Genomic DNA, 17,373 nt, shown 5'->3' with positions numbered 1-17,373 from the left:
GTAATCATCATTCTGTTTCATCAGATTCTTGATATGCCGAACGTGTCAGGTGGATGGATTATTTTAGCAAAGGAGAAATGTTCATTAAAAGGGATGTGAACAAATTTGTGCAAAAAATCTGAGAGAAATAATCTTTTTGTGTTTATGGAATATTCCGGGATCTTTTTTTTCAGCTCATGATACATGGGCCCAACACTTTACATGTTGCGTTTATATTTTTGTTCAGTATATAATTAATTGAGCATTCATATGTATTAAAACCAATACTGTAAATAGTTGTGGCTGTACTTTTGAATACTTGGTTTTAAAAGTGAGACTGTAATAACATATTTTAAACCACAATCTTGATTGTTCACGCTGGTTTGAGTGTCCTTTCCAAACAAGAGTCGAGATAATTTATAATTTCCTTTTGTGGGTATCTAGAAACCCATATAGATGGCAAATACCATCCTACTATATTGGATCAGGTCCCATGTGGCTCAGTTGATAGAGCATGGTGCTTGCAATGTCAGGGTTGGTTGTGGGTTTGATTCCCATGGGGAGGACCAGAATGAAATAGTATGATAAATGTATGCACTCACTACTGTAAGTTGCTCTGGATAAGAGTGTCTGCTAAATTACTAAGATGTAGCTAGCCATCATCATATGACTGACTGGTGATGAGTTCCTTTTGGTGTGCCTGTGGTCTGTTCCCTTTGTGGAAGGCTACTGCCCTCTGATGGATAGTTTGTGTACATACAGAACAAAGAAGTCGAGATAGCTCTGGCACAGGATGGCACGTCCTTATCAAAGTCCCCTTACACACACACACACACACACACACACACACACACACACACACACACACATCACATGCTCCCTCTAATAGTCATCTTAAATATAGATATATTTTAACGTTTATTAAAACACATTTAGCAGAATTTCTGTTAATTATGTTCACAGCATATTACTTTTACAATGCACTCTAAATGGCATCATAAAATTGCATTATAAATCATGAATCCCAGTTCCACTCATGATGACCTCTCACCCCAGAGTAAACAACATTCATGTCTGTCGCTCTGGTCTGTCTCTCTGGTTCTGCTCTCCTCTTGGTCTTCCTCGAGGAGAAACTCATGGCAGCATAGTTCATCTCCTCTCCCTCATCTCTCTGTAGATGAGAATTAGTCAGATAGTCTACCTCACAAGGTAGAGTGCTGTGTACAGTTGAAAAAGATGTGTGAAAGTGAATTACAATACTGGGCTGCTAGCCATTTTCATTTAAACGATACAATGCAATTTTGTGGAAATATATTATTTTGTTCTTTACACAAGTTGTCACATCCTTTTCAGATGTAATGTTATTTTTAGTGTGATAAATTGTTCATAAAGGTTTAGGTACACAGGTAACATCATCTACCTCCTTGTCAGGACAGGAAGGGGCTGTAACACCACTTTGAGGCTGTTGAGGCAAACCTGCTTGACAAACATGAGAATTATTAGAACAGTGTGCATTTTGGGGACAGGATGTGCCAGTGCCACTGCATTTTCTATAAAAATGTAATTATAGCCTAGAAGCTATACCCGGTGGATTTATTAAAGGCCTAGTGCTGTCAAGAATATGATTTTCCTCTGTTTTATATACACTGAGTGTACAAAACATTAGGAACACATGCTCTTTCCATGACATAGACTGACCATGTGAATCCAGGTGAAAGCTATGATCCGCTATTGATGTCAGTTCTTAAATCCACTTCAATCAGTGTAGATGAAGGGGAGGAGACAGGTTAAATAAGGATTTTTAAGCCTTTGAGACAATTGAGACATGGATTGCGTATGTGTGCCATTCAGAGGGTGAATGGGCAAGACAAAATATTTAAGTGCCTTTGAACAGGGTATGGTAGAAGGTGCCAGGTGCGCTGGTTTGTGTGTGTCAAGAACTGCAACACTGCTGGGTTTTTCACACTCAACAATTTCCTGTGTGCATCAAGAATGGTCCACCACCCAAAGGACATCCAGCCAACTTGACACAACTGTGGGAATCTTTGGAGTCAACATGGGCCAACATCCCTGTGGAACTCTTTCGACACCTTGTATAGTCCATGCCTCGATTAATTGAGGACGTTCTGAGGGCAAAAGGGGGTGTAATTCAATATTAGGAATATTGAGATAAAAACCACTAATTCATTCACACCCTTTCTTAAAACACCCCTCAATCACTTTCATGGTTATTATTGCCGCAACATTTTACCGTAATGATCCTCACATTGTATCTAATCATATTGGAAAGGTATGTGAATGAAAACACAATATGGCCTTAATGATACAGAACCTTTCTTCCTTCTCACACAGATGAGGAGGACAACGACTGCGATCAAGCTCAAGATGTTGGATACGATTAGAGCCAGGAGCTTGGTGTCCACCAGATCAGCAGGGCCTGTGGTTTAAATTAAGCTGTTGATATTAATTCTCAGTTAAACAGATATACATTACCAGTCAAAAGTGTCTTTATTTTTACTATTTTATACATTGTAGAATAACAGCGAAGACATCAACACTGAAATAAAACATGGAATCACGTAATAACCAAAAAAGTGCTAAACAAATCAAAATATATTTTATATTTGAGATTATTCAAAGTAGCCACCCTTTGCCTTGATGACAGCTTTGCATACTGTTGGTATTCTCTCAACCAGCTACATGAGGTAGTCACCTGGAATGCATTTCAAATAACAGGAGTTCCTTGTTAAAAGTTAATTTGTGGAATTTCTTTCCTTCAATCAGTTGTGTTGTGACAGGGTAGGGGTTATGTAGAGAAGATATCCCTATTTGGTAAATAGGGTCCATATTATGGCAAGAAGTCCATATTATGGCCAAGTCCATATTATGGCCAAGTCCATATTATGGCAAGAACAATTCAAATAAGCAAAAAGAAATGACCGTCCATTAATTTAAGACATGAAGGTCAGTCAATACAGAACATTTCAAGAACTTTGAAAGTCTTTTCAAGTGCAGTCGCAAAAACCATCAAGCACTATAATGAAACTGGCTCTCCTGAGGACTGACAAAGGAAAGGAAGACCCAGAGTTACCTCTGCTGCAGAGGATAAGTTCATTAGAGTTAACTCCACCTCAGATTGCAGCCCAAATAAATGCTTCATAGAGTTCAAGTAACAGACACATCTCAACATCAACTGTTCAGAGGAGACTGCGTGAATCAGGCCTTCATGGTCGAATGGATGCAAAGAACCACTACTAAAGGACATCAATATGAAGAAGAAACTTGTTTGGGCCAAGAAACACAAGCAATGGACATTAGACCGGTGGATATCTGTCCTTTGTTCTGATGAGTCCAAGTGTTATATTGTTGGTTCCAACTGCCGTGTCTTTGTGAGAGAGTGGGTGAACGGATGATCTCTGCATTTGTGGTTCCCACCGTGAAGCATGGAGGAGGAGGTGTGATGGTTTGGGGGTGCTTTGCTGGTGACACTGTCAGTGATTTATTTAGAATTCAAGGCACACTTAACCAGCATGGATACCACAGTATTCTGCAGCGATACGTCATCCCATCTGTTTTGGGCTTAGTGGGTCTATCATTTGTTTTTCAACAGGACAATGACCTAAAACACACCTCCAAGCTGTGTAAGGGCTATTGACCAAGAAGGAGAGTGATGGAGTGCTGCATCAGATGACCTGGCCTCCACAATCACCCAATCTCAACCCAATTGAGATGGTTTGGGATGAGTTGGACCGCAGCATGAAGGAAAAGCAGCCAACAAGTGCTCAGCATACGTGGGAACTCCTTCAAGACTGTTGGAAAAGTATTCCTTGTGAAGCTGGTTGAGAGAATGCCAAGAGTGTGCAAAGCTGTCATCAAGGCAACGGGTGGCTACTATGTTTAACACTTTTTTTCTTACTTTATGATTCCATGTGTTATTTCATAGTTTTGATGTCTTCATTATTATTCTACATTGGAGCAAATAGTAAAATAAAGATAAACCCTTGAATGAGTAGGCGTGTACAAACTTTTGACTGGTGCTGTACATGTTACATTTGTAAGCTTAGCCTTACACCCTTTAACAATTTAGAGTTTCATCAGCACATTTATTTTAGTTTGATTGCTCTTGAATTATGACAGGTACAAATCTAAATTCAGAGTTTAAAATCAAAATACCTCCAACATCCAGCTTGGTCCCATTCCCAAACAGTATTTCCCCACATGAGGCCACAGCACAGTAGTAAGTCCCAGCATCAGAGAGGCTGAGGTTCCTCTTGGAGAGGTTGTAGACACAGCTCCGTGTAGGAGACCCAGCCTCAGGGATCTTCTCACACTGATCACTACTGTCTCCATGGGTGTAAATGATTCCTGGATGGGATTCTCCTGAGCCATGTCTGAACCAATAGACACTGTGATCTCCTGAACAGGTCTTAGTGTGTACTGTACAGTTCAGAGTCACAGAGTCTCCTGGCTGGACTGACTCAGACACAGACTGCTGAGTAAGATGCTGGTTCCTGGAATCTACATCTTTTACACAATAAAACCAAGGTTCTAGTAAATGTTTGATATATTACAATAGAACCGCTTGGAGAGCCTGATAGTCACATGTTAATAAATTTACACTGAGTGTACAAAACATTATCAACACTTAATATTACTATTTGTTTTCTACAGGATCGGGGTCAGGACCCAGACTCTCTAAACTACACAGCGTTGAGATTCAGTCAGAAGAGGACAAGGAATATGAAAACAGCTAAAGGTCTAATAATGGAGATGGAACATGTTGTGTACGCTGCCACAAGATCATGTCTACATGTTTTCATGTTGATTTCAGTGTAGCACTGATGAAGAACTAATGCAGCTGTTTTTTCCATGACACAGACTGACCAGGTGAATCCAGGTGAAAGCTATGATCCCTTATTGATTTCACCTGTTAAATCCACTTCAAACAGTGTAGATGAAGGGGAGGAGACAGGTTAAAGAAGGATTTTTGAGCTTTGAGACATGGATTGTGGGGTAAGACAAAATGGGCAGTAGGTGATAGTAGGTGATGATAGTAGGTGCCAGGCACACCGGTTTGTGTCAAGAACTGCAACACTGATGGGTTTTTCATGCGCAACAGTTTCTCGTGTGTATCAAGAATGGTCCATCACCCAAAGGACATCCAGCCAACTTGACACAACTGTGGGAATCATTGGAGTCAACATGGGACAGCATCCCTGTGGAACGCTTTCGACACCTTGTAGTCCATGCCCTATGAATTGAGGCTGTTCTGAGGGCAAAGTGGGGTGCAACTCAATATTAGGAAGATGATCCTAATGTTTTGTACACTCAGTGTATATATGTTACTTACCCCGATACATCAGAAACACACCCTTCCCGAAGATCATGGCATCGTAATCGCGTGCAGCACAGTAATACATCCCCATATCTGATGGTCTAGCATCTGAAATAGTCAGCACAAAACTGGTTCCACTCTTCATTGCCGTAAATCGGGTGTTGTTGATAAACTCTCCAAAGAACTTTGCAGTGTTGGAGTGAGTGTAAAGAGACAGCATCAATACTGGGGCTTGTCCTATTATTATCTTGATCCAGTTGTAGTAGTTGCCATCTTCTTCTGACATGAGGCATTCCAAATTAACTCTGTCTCCAGGCAGGAAAGTCTTTAAGACATCGCTCTGGCTGATTTTAGCAAGAGACCCTTAAAAATAATAAAACATTCATGACTTACTTTTTCTTACTAACTTTTTACAGGTTTTGTCTCAGCTGTTTCTAATCAGACTTGAACCCTAACCTTACACGCTAAGTTAGATCAGCCTTACCTGTTTTAAACATCAGTAAAAGTATGAGAAACAGTTGGGTTATTGTATAATTCCTTCTCTGACGATAGCATCTCATGTGTAGACTAGTCATCCTGTGTGTCAGATGAGAGTGAGAATCAGAGGGTTATGGGTGTCTTTTTATACTTGGCTTGGGTGATGGTCCACAGGCCTGATTGGCTGCTCTGTGAACTGTAAAGACACGTAACAGGACAACTTTACCCTCCCCTCTGACCTTTTTCTGTCCTCATGTTACACAACAAGTTTCAATTTTCTTCAGAAAAGCTACCGAGATATACACACCGTATGGACCATGTGAAACATCCTGGTCCTCGTTTCAGTTCTTTAATTTCACTTTTTTACAGTAATACGACATGATTATGATTGGCAAGCTCCTATCTACTCACTCATAGATGTATCAGTAGCATTAACATTATTCATCAGAATGACAACTGCTTATGAATGCCTTCTCCAGTACTTTAATTCAAGAGTCTTGGACATTGCGGCAAATTATTTTCTATCAGACAGAAACAATACTATTCATGCACTTTTTTTGTGATATTGTATGATTGAATGCATACATTGAGGAGTGTTTCCACTTGTCCTTACATGATTTATCATTCCATTGATCTCAAAGTGACCAATGTAGGCCCTTACCAACAGGGGGAATCTTGCTCTATGCTCCCTCAAATCTACTCTTTAGCTTACACCTATAAAGGTACTCCTTAATATTTCTATACTCCCAATACTTTCTCCAGTTATGCCATTTGTAACATACTATTTCATCTTGAAGATGAAAGTCGTGACAACAACAGGTTGTGTTCTGTAAACATGTGGGATGAGTGTTGTTCAGACGGAGGGTTTGGTGAAACTGGGGGTGGAAACCTTGGTTCCATCTGAAAGAGCACCATATTCCTTACAGCAGGGTTCCCCATCTGGCTTTATTTGGCCCCCCAAGTTTTCTGAGCAATAAAAAATATAATTAAAACTGTGTGGAATTGTCATTGTTGGACAAAAAAAACAGTTAAAAAAACGCCAGGAAATCAGCTCCAAGTGATTTTCATTTATGAAATCTGTTCCCAAGTATTCCCATGCATAATAAAGGGACACGACATGATAGTATAAAAATATAAGCAACGTTTGAAATTATTATTTTTTAGTCAAACATTATATCTGTTATGGCTTCTTTCGGTTAATTTGTAGTCTACAAATTATTTGTAATTATGTTCCACCCTCCGACCATCCGCTCAAGAATATTTGGCCCACGGCTGAATCTAGTTGATGATACAGTACATAGTGCACTTATTTTGACCAGGGCACATAGGGTGCCATTTTGGAAGCACATTTGTCATTTAGTTGATGTTATAGGTAGATAACGGTTTTGGTAAAAGTAAACTAAGCCTTGATAAGTGCATGTTCTTACTGCACCCTCCTGTCCTCCTAAACAATGAGGACATGAAAACCGTAGGCTAGAAGTGTAAGAGGTCAAATTACAGCTGAGACATTTTGTTATCAACTTCTTCTGAATCCCTCTGTTCAGAACAAATACAGAAATTGAAAAAGTGCATGATGACCAAAGACATCACAAGGCTCATCACAGGCCTTAGAAACACAATGAGTCAAATTATCTGATTGCAAATCACACTGCATTGGTAGAAAACTATAACACATAAAACACAATGTCACAGGAAATATGAGGTGTGAAATCAAAAGTACCTAAGAAAGAAACGTTTATGCCAAATGTGGAAAGGCATGATGTCTGTTTGTTTAGTTGTTGAGTGGAAACTTCTGACCACAGAGATCTTTGTATGAGGTGTGTGTTGTTTTCCATCCCTGTTCACACCAGCGAGTTGACACTGACCACAGGCCGAGGATGTAACATCTGCAGCAAACGCATCAGATGAGAGTCTGCAGAGAGGATTGACACCTGCTTCTGTACACTCAACATTACAGTAGTAGGTCTATTATTTATGGATGCATTCACTCTGCATGCAAATACATCATGGATGCACTATGACTGAAGGAGGCCTACAAGTGCTCAAAGTGTTCAAGATGTTGCATACAACATATTTTATGGTCTTTTGAACATAGCCCACTAAAGTATGGTTATTGTACTAAACAGAAGATGGTGGTGTGCAGGTGTCCCAATCCCCAGGTTTGCAACATACAGTATCGTTGTACATAGTGCATTCAATTAAATTCAACTGTATTATGATAACAACAGTAGATAAATGTTTGTCTTTATTTGTACTCCTCCCACATTGTGCACAAATCTAGTCTAGAGCCTGGGGTAGTTCGGTTTTGGTCAGGTATTTACTCTGTCAGTATGGATGGAAAGAGATGTGGGGCCTGATTGGTGAGAAGAGATTGTGTGCTTGAGAGAGAGAGAGAGAGACAGAGACACAGAGAGAGAGAGAGACAGAGAGACAGAGAGACAGAGAGAGAGAGAGACAGAGAGACAGAGAGAGAGAGAGAGAGAGACAGAGAGAGAGAGAGAGACAGAGAGAGACAGAGAGAGACAGAGAGACAGAGAGAGAGAGAGACAGAGAGACAGAGAGACAGAGAGACAGAGAGAGAGAGAGACAGAGAGACAGAGAGAGAGAGAGAGACAGAGAGAGAGAGAGAGACAGAGAGAGACAGAGAGAGAGAGAGAGACAGAGAGAGACAGAGAGAGAGAGAGAGAGAGAGAGAGAGAGAGAGTTGACGAGAACAACAGATCAGTGTGGTTCCACTGCCTCTCAGACAAATGTTATCACGAGAGGTCCAGTGTTGTTCACCTCAGCATAAGAAAATCTCAATTGCATACTCCTCAAGTGCTCTCCCCTCACCTCCTTCTCAAAGCCATTTGGATGAGAAAGCCAGAGGTTCCTCCCCTCTGACTTTGTCCTCCAATGGGTTTTGAGAAGGAGAGAGGACGCGAGGAATATGCTATTGAGATTCTCCCCAGGTCCCCCTCAACACTGAGCTGCTCCTTCCTGTCTCCCACACTACAGGAAGTGATGCGTTGCTCACTGCTCCCTCCTACTCTACCTCGGGCCCAAACCATGATGCCCGTCACAAGAGGATTTTTGACTACTTGGAATAGCGGGGGGAGAGCACAACAACAACAGTCAACTCTAAAACAACTATTCAATATACACTGAGCGATCAAAACATTAAGAACACCTTCCTAATATTTAGTTGAACCCCCTTTTGCCCTCAGAACATCCTTATGTTCCTAATGTTTTGTACACTCAGTGTATATTTATTCGTCGGGGTAAGGACTACAAGGTGTGGAAAATGTTCCACAGGGATGCTGGCCTATGTTGACTCCAATGCTTTCCACAGTTGTATCGAGTTGGCTGGATGTCCTTTGGGTGGTCTTGATGTACACAGGAAGCTGTTGAGTCTGAAAAACCCAGCAGTGTTGCAGTTCTTGACACAAACCGGTGCGCCTGGCACCTACTACCGTATCCCGTTCCAAGGCACTGAAGTATTTAGTCTTGCCCATTCACCTGCTGAATGGCACATACACACAATCCATGTCTCCATTATCTCCAGGCTTTAAAATCCTTCTTCAACCCTCTAGAGTTTTAAGATGGTCTTACCAAAGATAATTTAGATAATTTACTAAAGATAATTTAGACATCAATAAGGGATCATAGCTTTCACCTGGATTCACCTGCTCAGTCTATGTCATGGAAAAAGCAGCTGCATTAGTTCTTCATCAGTGCTACACTGAAATCAACATGAAAACATGAGTGAGTTTGCATAGAAATTAGTGTAAGTATTTGTTTTTAATGTTTTACGACTGCCCTCGTTTTTTTATCAGCTTTGGAGACAGATTTTTAAGTTCTTTGTTGATCTTGTGGCAGCATACACAACATGTTCCATCTCCATTATTAGACCTTTAGCTGTTTTCATATTCCTTGTCCTCTTCTGACTGAATCTCAACGCTGTGTAGTTTAGAGAGTCTGGGTCCTGACCCCGATCCTGTAGAAAACAAATAGTAATACTACACAAAACATACAAATACTGTATCAACAAAACAAACACTTCTAAAAAATAGCTTAGTCCAAGTACTGTTATCTTAAGGTCATGTACACAAATCAAGTAAATATAACATTTTCTATTACCTGGCTATTTTGTGGTTGCAGTTGAGACACGATATCTGAATAAGGAAAGAGTAATTTCAGTCAGTACACAAACAGTTATTCAAACATTCATGTTACGTTGTGTATCGTTGATGTTATGGGGCTATTTTTCCTCCACTGGTCCTCAGATCCGTGTTAAGGTCAACATCATGAACGTTATCAAGTACCAGGACTATTTTTAGCCAAAAACCAGGTTGCCTCTGCCATAGTCTGCCTCTGCCAGGAGGCATTAAAGAAATGGTTAATTCACCACAAAAAAACATAATAATTGTCTCTGGACTTGAACACCATTGAAAACCTGCAGTTTTAATCGAAGAAGGCAGTCCATAAGCGCAGATGAAAGGAATCAAGGTTCTGGAAATATTCTGTCTGGAGGAATGTTCTTAGATCCCTCATTATATGTCCTCCAATCTCATAAAACATTTTATAAAAAGGCTCAGTGTCTTTATCCTCGCCATGGGAGGATGCTGGAGTATTGAAAACAGGGGTGCCAATAATTATTTCTCTGATCAATTGTGTTTGTATAAAATAATGTAATTTTCACAGTATTTGAATGATTTGTTTTAAACAATCTTCTTTGCTCATCGTTATCAATGGTGACAATTTTGGAGGTGACTGTATAAGGCTTGTGGTCCTCTACTGTACCTGTGTTTAGTCTGTTTGAATCTCGTCTGACCTTGAGGACCAGGATGAGGATGATTATCAATAGAACAGCAGTTACAACACCCAGGATCACAACCAATAGGAAGAGGCTCATGGTTCCATCAACCTTTCCTAAGAGACAGACAGTTTCATTACAATGTCCTATTAGATCAGAGGTGTCAAACATATGGTCGGATCCGGCCCGTGGATGGTTTGAGTTTAAATAAGGAAACGAAAACATTTAACCTACTGGGAAAACTGGTTGACTCAACTTTGTTTCCACGTAATTTCAAGCCAAAAATTCAGTGATGACGTTAAATCGACGTGGAAAACTTATTGGATTTGAAAGAAGTCAAACTTCTAAAGAGAATGACATGGTAAAATGTTTTGTTGATTTCATGTTGAATTCACATTAGTTGACAATTCAACCAAGTGAAAATCAAAACTAGACTGAACTGATGTCTGTGCCAGTGGGACATTTCGTAAACTAAATTGAAGCTGTCTAGGAATGATAATGGATGTACATATATACAGTCTCTTCACTCTGTTCATCTCACTAACTATCAGCGAAATGAAAGCTAGCATCGGAATTTTTTTAAATGATGGATAGAGGGCACATTTTGACAGCGAGGAAATATAACACATTTTCAGTGCTGCCCTCCGGACCTCAGTGAAAACAGTACGTGGCCCCAGGAGGAAAATTAATTTGACACACCTTTACAACTATAAAAATTATTGGGGTTGTCCTTGGGCTTTCTGTGGGCGCGAACCCTGGCTTTGTCGCTGTCCTCCATTTTTTCCCTTTCCCTCTGCTACCAAGGAAGGGTTTTGCATCCTTTCATGTCCTTCCAAGTCCAAAACTTCCTCAACTCATGTTCACGCTGCTTGGTCCTTTGTTGGTGGGATATTCTTTCACGTACGTGAGGAGAGACGGACAAGGCGCAGCGGATGTTGAGTTCCACATATTTATTATAAAGTGAAACTTAGCAAGAACAAAACAATAAATTAATAAACAACGAAACGTAACTACGTGGTGCACATGCACAAAAATCAAAATAATATCCCACAAACACAGGTGGGAACAATAACTACTTGAATATGATCCCCAATTAGAGACAACAATTACCAGCTGCCTCTAATTGGGAATCATACAAATTACCAACATAGAAATAATAAACTAGAACCCCACATAGAAATAATAAACTAGAATACCACCCAGCCACGCCCTGACCTACTACACCATAGAGAAACAAAGGCTCTCTATGGTCAGGGCGTGACAACCGGTTACACTTTCATTAACTCCTGATTAGATCATTACATATTTTTAAGCGTTACATCAAAATACCTAACATACACTGTGTCCAAAATATTATCAACACCTGCTCTTTCCATGACATAGACTGACCAGGTGAATCCATTTGAAAGTTATGATCCCTTATTGATGTCACCTGTTAAATCCACTTCAGTCAGTGTAGACGAAAGGGAGGAGACAGATTAAAGAAGGATTTTAAAGCCTTGAGACAATTGAGACATGGATTGTGTATGTGTGCCATTCGTAGGTTGAACGGGCAAGACAAAAAATGTAAGTGTCTTTGAACGGGGTATGGTAGTAGGTGCCAGGTGCACCGGTTTGTGTCAGGAACTGCAACGCTGCTGGGTTTTACTGAGTAAGGTTTGTAGGCCTCCTTGCTCGCACACGATTTTTCAGTTCTGCCCACAAATTTTCTATGGGATTGACCTCAGGGCTTTGTGATGGCCACTCCAATACCTTGACTTTGTTGTCCTTAAGCCATTTCGCCACAACTTTGGAAGTATGCTTGGAATCATTGTCCATTTGGAAGACCCATTTGCGACCAAGCTTTAACCAAGCTTTAACTCTTTCCTCATGATGCAATCTATTTTGTCATAAACCTAAAGCTAAACCTTATAGCCCTAGCCCTAACCCTTAAGATAACCCTACAGCCCCAATCCTAACCCTAAATCTAGCCCTAGTCCTAACCCTAAAGCTAAACTTATAGCCCTAGTCCTAACCCTTTAGCTAACCCTATAGCCCTAGCCCCAACCCTAAAGCTAACCCCATAGCCCTAGTCCTAACCCTAAAGCTAACCTTATAGCCCTAGTCCTAACCCTAAAGCTAACCCCATAGCCCTAGTCCTAACTCTTAAGCTAACCCTATAGTCCTAACCCTAAAGATAACCTAATCCCGACTGTAGCTACAGGTAGAAAGGTAGACAGGCCTTTTCAGATACAGGCCTTATAGCTCATCATCAAAGCCTGCAGTTCTGTCTGAGTGTCAGAGCTACTAACCAATAATATCAGGTCATCTCTGGCTCCAGCCTTTTAGTTCCCGTCACCTCACACTGTGGTTAATTCTCGTCATCTTTCTAATGTCAGTTAGACCATGAAGAACAAACTACAAGAAAGGGGCAAAGCTGACGCCTATAAAGGATTTTTTTCACACGTTTTAGTCTGATACAGCAACATACTGCGGTTGAAGCCTATTCAGGATGGACTTGGAGACAAAGGTACATTCATTATGACTATTGTATTTAGTTTAACTTGAAAATATGGTTAATTCATGTAAAAATCCTTTAGGTACAGTTTAAAAACCAGAAACAGATAAGAATGTTCACCTCTTGATGTGTACGACAGCTAATCCCTTGTCTCTCACTCTTATTTTACAGACAAGATGACCAGTATACACGTTAGAAGGACAATGATGAAACTCTGTCTGTTATATGAAGGAAATCTATCTGTTATTCTGAACAGGTAAAGCTAGGGGTAATAAGAAAACAGACATTTTGAGTTCTTACAGTACATGCATGAACAATGATATGTGAATTCTTTATTAATATAAATATTTATCTCTCAGCTTTGTCTCTTGCTGTTGTCAGTCAGTCTGATGTTTGGAGCACCTTCACTCTTGGAGACACAGCTGATTTGGAATGCTGCATCACTGTGTATGACGATGGCAGGACAAGCCCCAGATGTTGTCTCTGTATTTTCACTGCAATTTTCTTCGGAGAGTTTAACAAAAAGCGTTGCTTTGCTACGAGGGAGAGTGGCACCAGATTTGTGGAAAAGCTGCAGATTCCAGGACCCAGCATGTTTTACAGTAGTCTGTGTCAGAGTCTCCTGGCTAGACTGACTCAGTGACTTTGAACTGTATAATACACACGGAGACCTGTGCAGGAGAGTGCAGTGTTTATTGGTTCAGACATGGCTCAGGAGAATCCCATCCAGGAATCATTTACACCCATGGAGACAGGAGTGATCAGTGTGAGAAGAAGAGCCCTGAGGCTGGGTCTCCTACACAGAGCTGTGTCTACAACCTCCGCAAGAGGAACCTCAGCCTCTCTGATGCTGGGACTTACTACTGTGCTGTGGCCTCATGTGGGGAGATACTGTTTGGGAACGGGACCAAGCTGGATGTTGAAGGTAGCTAACATTTCTTAACCCTTATGCTGTTATTAGAAAGACATTAACATTACAGTTTATTGATTGATAACACATTTTCGGCTGCTGCCCAACGCACTATAGTGGAGTGATACAGTAAATTGAATTTAATTCAGATGGTGACGTTGATCCACAGATGAGAATCCTGGTCCTTCTCTCCATCATAAGAACTGGAGTTTTCTTGTTGTCCTACCATCATCATCATCTACACAACCAGGAAATAGATAAAGCTAAGGCCAATATCAATAGAACGTATGTTACTTGCTTTCACCAAATCCCCGTGTATGCACTTATTGTATTAGCATGAATAAATAGCACTGTGAACACTGATACTGACTTACGTCATTCTGTTTGAGGGAATATGTCAGAGGTTTTCATGAAGGAAAATAGTTGATCAAACTATTGAGATGACACCCAATACTTTAGGTTTTGGGGAATGTTTTTTGATTGTTTGTATTCCTCACATACTTCGCACATCTGACTGAGCGGCAGGGGTCAGGTGTTTATCATCCAGATGAAGAGAGGTGTGAAAATAATGTGTGGTTTTGATGCACTGAGAGGTGTTGTGAGAGCTGAAGGCCAGTCTTCCTGTTGTGCTGGTTGTTTGTCTTCAGCAGAGAGAGCGTGACACATGATATGTCTATTGTCTCCATCTCACATCATTGTCAACCGCCCCTCAAATCACCCACGCATTTCTACTTACACATGTTACATGGTGGAAAATTGACCATGTTCTTTTGAGCAGGCACACCCTTAGAAAAAGAAGGTGCTACCTAGAACCAAAAAGGGTTATTTGGCTGTCACATAGGAGCCCCTTTTGAAAAACCCTTTGGTTCCAGGTAGAACATTTTCAACAAAGAAATGTATTGGGTGGGTGGGCAGAGAGGATATATATATATACACTGCTCAAAAAAATAAAGGGAACACTTAAACAACACAATGTAACTCCAAGTCAATCACACTTCTGTGAAATCAAACTGTCCACTTAGGAAGCAACACTGATTGACAATAAATTTCACATGCTGTTGTGCAAATGGAATAGACAAAAGGTGGAAATTATAGGCAATTAGCAAGACACCCCCAATAAAGGAATGGTTCTGCAGGTGGTGACCACAGACCACTTCTCAGTTCCTATGCTTCCTGGCTGATGTTTTGGTCACTTTTGAATGCTGGCGGTGCTTTCACTCTAGTGGTAGCATGAGACGAAGTCTACAACCCACACAAGTGGCTCAGGTAGTGCAGTTCATCCAGGATGGCACATCAATGCGAGCTGTGGCAAAAAGGTTTGCTGTGTCTGTCAGCATAGTGTCCAGAGCATGGAGGCGCTACCAGGAGACAGGCCAGTACATCAGGAGACGTGGAGAAGGCCGTAGGAGGGCAACAACCCAGCAGCAGGACCGCTACCTCTGCCTTTGTGCAAGGAGGTGCACTGCCAGAGCCCTGCAAAATGACCTCCAGCAGGCCACAAATGTGCATAATATACACAGCCACCCTTTGCCTTGATGACAGCTTTGCACACTCTTGGCATTCTCTCAACCAGCTTCATGAGGTAGTCACCTGGAACGCAATTCAATTAACAGGTGTGCCTTGTTAAATGTGAATTGGTGGAATTTCTTTCCTTCTTAATGCGTTTGAGGCAAATATTTATTTTGTGACAAGGTAGGGGTGGTATACAGAAGATAGCCCTATTTGGTAAAATACCAAGTCCATATTACAGCAAGAACAGCTCAAATAAGCAAAGCGAAACGACAGTCCACCATTATTTTAAGGCATGAAGGTCCGTCATACTGGAAACGTTCAAGATCTTTGAATTTTCTACAATGCAGTCGCAAAAACCATCAAGCGCTATGATGAAACTGGCTCTCATGAGGACCGCCACAGGAAAAGAAGACCCAGAGTTACCTCTGCTGCAGAGGATAAGTTCATTAGAGTTAACTCCACCTCAGATTGCAGCCCAAATAAATGCTTCATAGAGTTCAAGTAACAGACACATCTCAACATCAACTGTTCAGAGGAGACTCCAGAAATAAGTCTCTCACTGTTGCCGCCTGCTACCGACCCCCCTCAGCTCCCAGCTGTGCCCTGGACACCATTTGTGAATTGATCGTCCCCCATCTAGCTTCAGAGTTTGTTCTGTTAGGTGACCTAAACTGGGATATACTTAACACCCCGGCAGTCCTACAATCTAAGCTAGACGCCCTCAATCTCACACAAATCATCAAGGAACCCACCAGGTACAACCCTAAATCCGTAAACATGGACACCCTCATAGACATTATACTGACCAACTTGCCCTCCAAATACACCTCTGCTGTCTTCAATCAGGATCTCAGCAATCACTGCCTCATTGCCTGTATCCGCTATGGGTCCGCGGTCAAACGACCACCCCTCATCACTGTCATACGCTCCCTAAAACACTTCTGCGAGCAGGCCTTTCTAATTGACCTGGCCCGGATATCCTGGAAGGATATTGACCTCATCCCGTCAGTTGAGGATGCCTGGTCATTCTTTAAAAGTAACTTCCTCACCATCTTAGATAAGCATGCCCCGTTCAAAAAATGCAGAACTAAGAACAGATATAGCCCTTGGTTCACTCCAGACCTGACTGCCCTCGACCAGCACAAAAACATAATGTTTTGACTGCAATAGCATCGAATAGTCCCCGCGATATGCAACTGTTCAGGGAAGTCAGGAACCAATACACGCAGTCAGTCAGGAAAGCAAAGGCTAGCTTTTTCAAGCAGAAATTTGCATCCTAATTCCAAAAAGTTCTGGGACACTGTAAAGTCCATGGAGAACAAGAGCACCTCCTCCCAGCTGCCTACTGCACCGATGCTAGGTAACACGGTCACCACTGATAAATCCATGATAATCGAAAACTTCAACAAGCATTTCTCAACGGCTGGCCATGCCTTCCACCTGGCTACTCCAACCTCGGCCAACAGCTCCGCCCCCCCCCCCCCCCCCCCCCCGCAGCTACTCGCCCAAGCGTCCCCAGCTTCTCCTTTACCCAAATCCAGATAGCAGATGTTCTGAAAGAGCGGCAAAACCTGGACCCATACAAATCAGCTGGGCTTGACAATCTAGACCCTCTATTTCTGAAACTATACGCCGCCATTGTCGCAACCCCTATTACCAGCCTGTTCAACCTCTCTTTTATATCGTCTGAGATCCCCAAGGATTGAAAAGCTGCCGCGGTCATCCCCCTCTTCAAAGGGGGAGACACCCTGGACCCAAACTGTTACAGACCTATATCCATCCTACCCTGCCTATCTAAGGTCTTTGAAAGCCAAGTTAAAGTTCATCTTGAAAATCGAATTAGCATCAACATCCTCCATCCTCCATCC

At 41.6% G+C, this 17,373-nt stretch overlaps 1 protein-coding gene and 1 long non-coding RNA gene across 2 annotated transcripts; one reads left to right on the top strand and one right to left on the bottom strand.

The window, feature by feature from the left end:
• Window positions 1-884: 884 nt before the first annotated feature.
• Window positions 885-5,893, bottom strand: LOC129835315 (uncharacterized). Its single transcript, XM_055900900.1, has 6 exons — window positions 5,799-5,893; window positions 5,330-5,677; window positions 4,153-4,503; window positions 2,312-2,416; window positions 1,400-1,455; window positions 885-1,150 (listed from the first exon to the last, which is right to left on the bottom strand). Exons 1-6 carry the CDS (start codon window positions 5,887-5,889, stop codon window positions 995-997), a joined length of 1,107 nt encoding a protein of 368 aa, XP_055756875.1. The 5' UTR covers window positions 5,890-5,893; the 3' UTR covers window positions 885-994.
• Window positions 5,894-12,062: 6,169 nt separating this feature from the next.
• LOC129835815 (uncharacterized) lies at window positions 12,063-14,342 on the top strand. The gene is made up of 5 exons (XR_008756543.1): window positions 12,063-12,152; window positions 12,965-13,095; window positions 13,255-13,339; window positions 13,443-14,008; window positions 14,163-14,342. It is a non-coding gene; the product is annotated as an uncharacterized LOC129835815 (long non-coding RNA).
• Window positions 14,343-17,373: the final 3,031 nt, after the last annotated feature.

The sequence above is a fragment of the Salvelinus fontinalis genome, chromosome 36 (genome assembly GCF_029448725.1).
Source record: "Salvelinus fontinalis isolate EN_2023a chromosome 36, ASM2944872v1, whole genome shotgun sequence".
NCBI lineage: Eukaryota > Metazoa > Chordata > Actinopteri > Salmoniformes > Salmonidae > Salvelinus > Salvelinus fontinalis.
The sequence above is the reverse complement of the archived record's forward strand: the minus strand, read 5'-3'. Positions and strand labels throughout refer to the sequence as shown.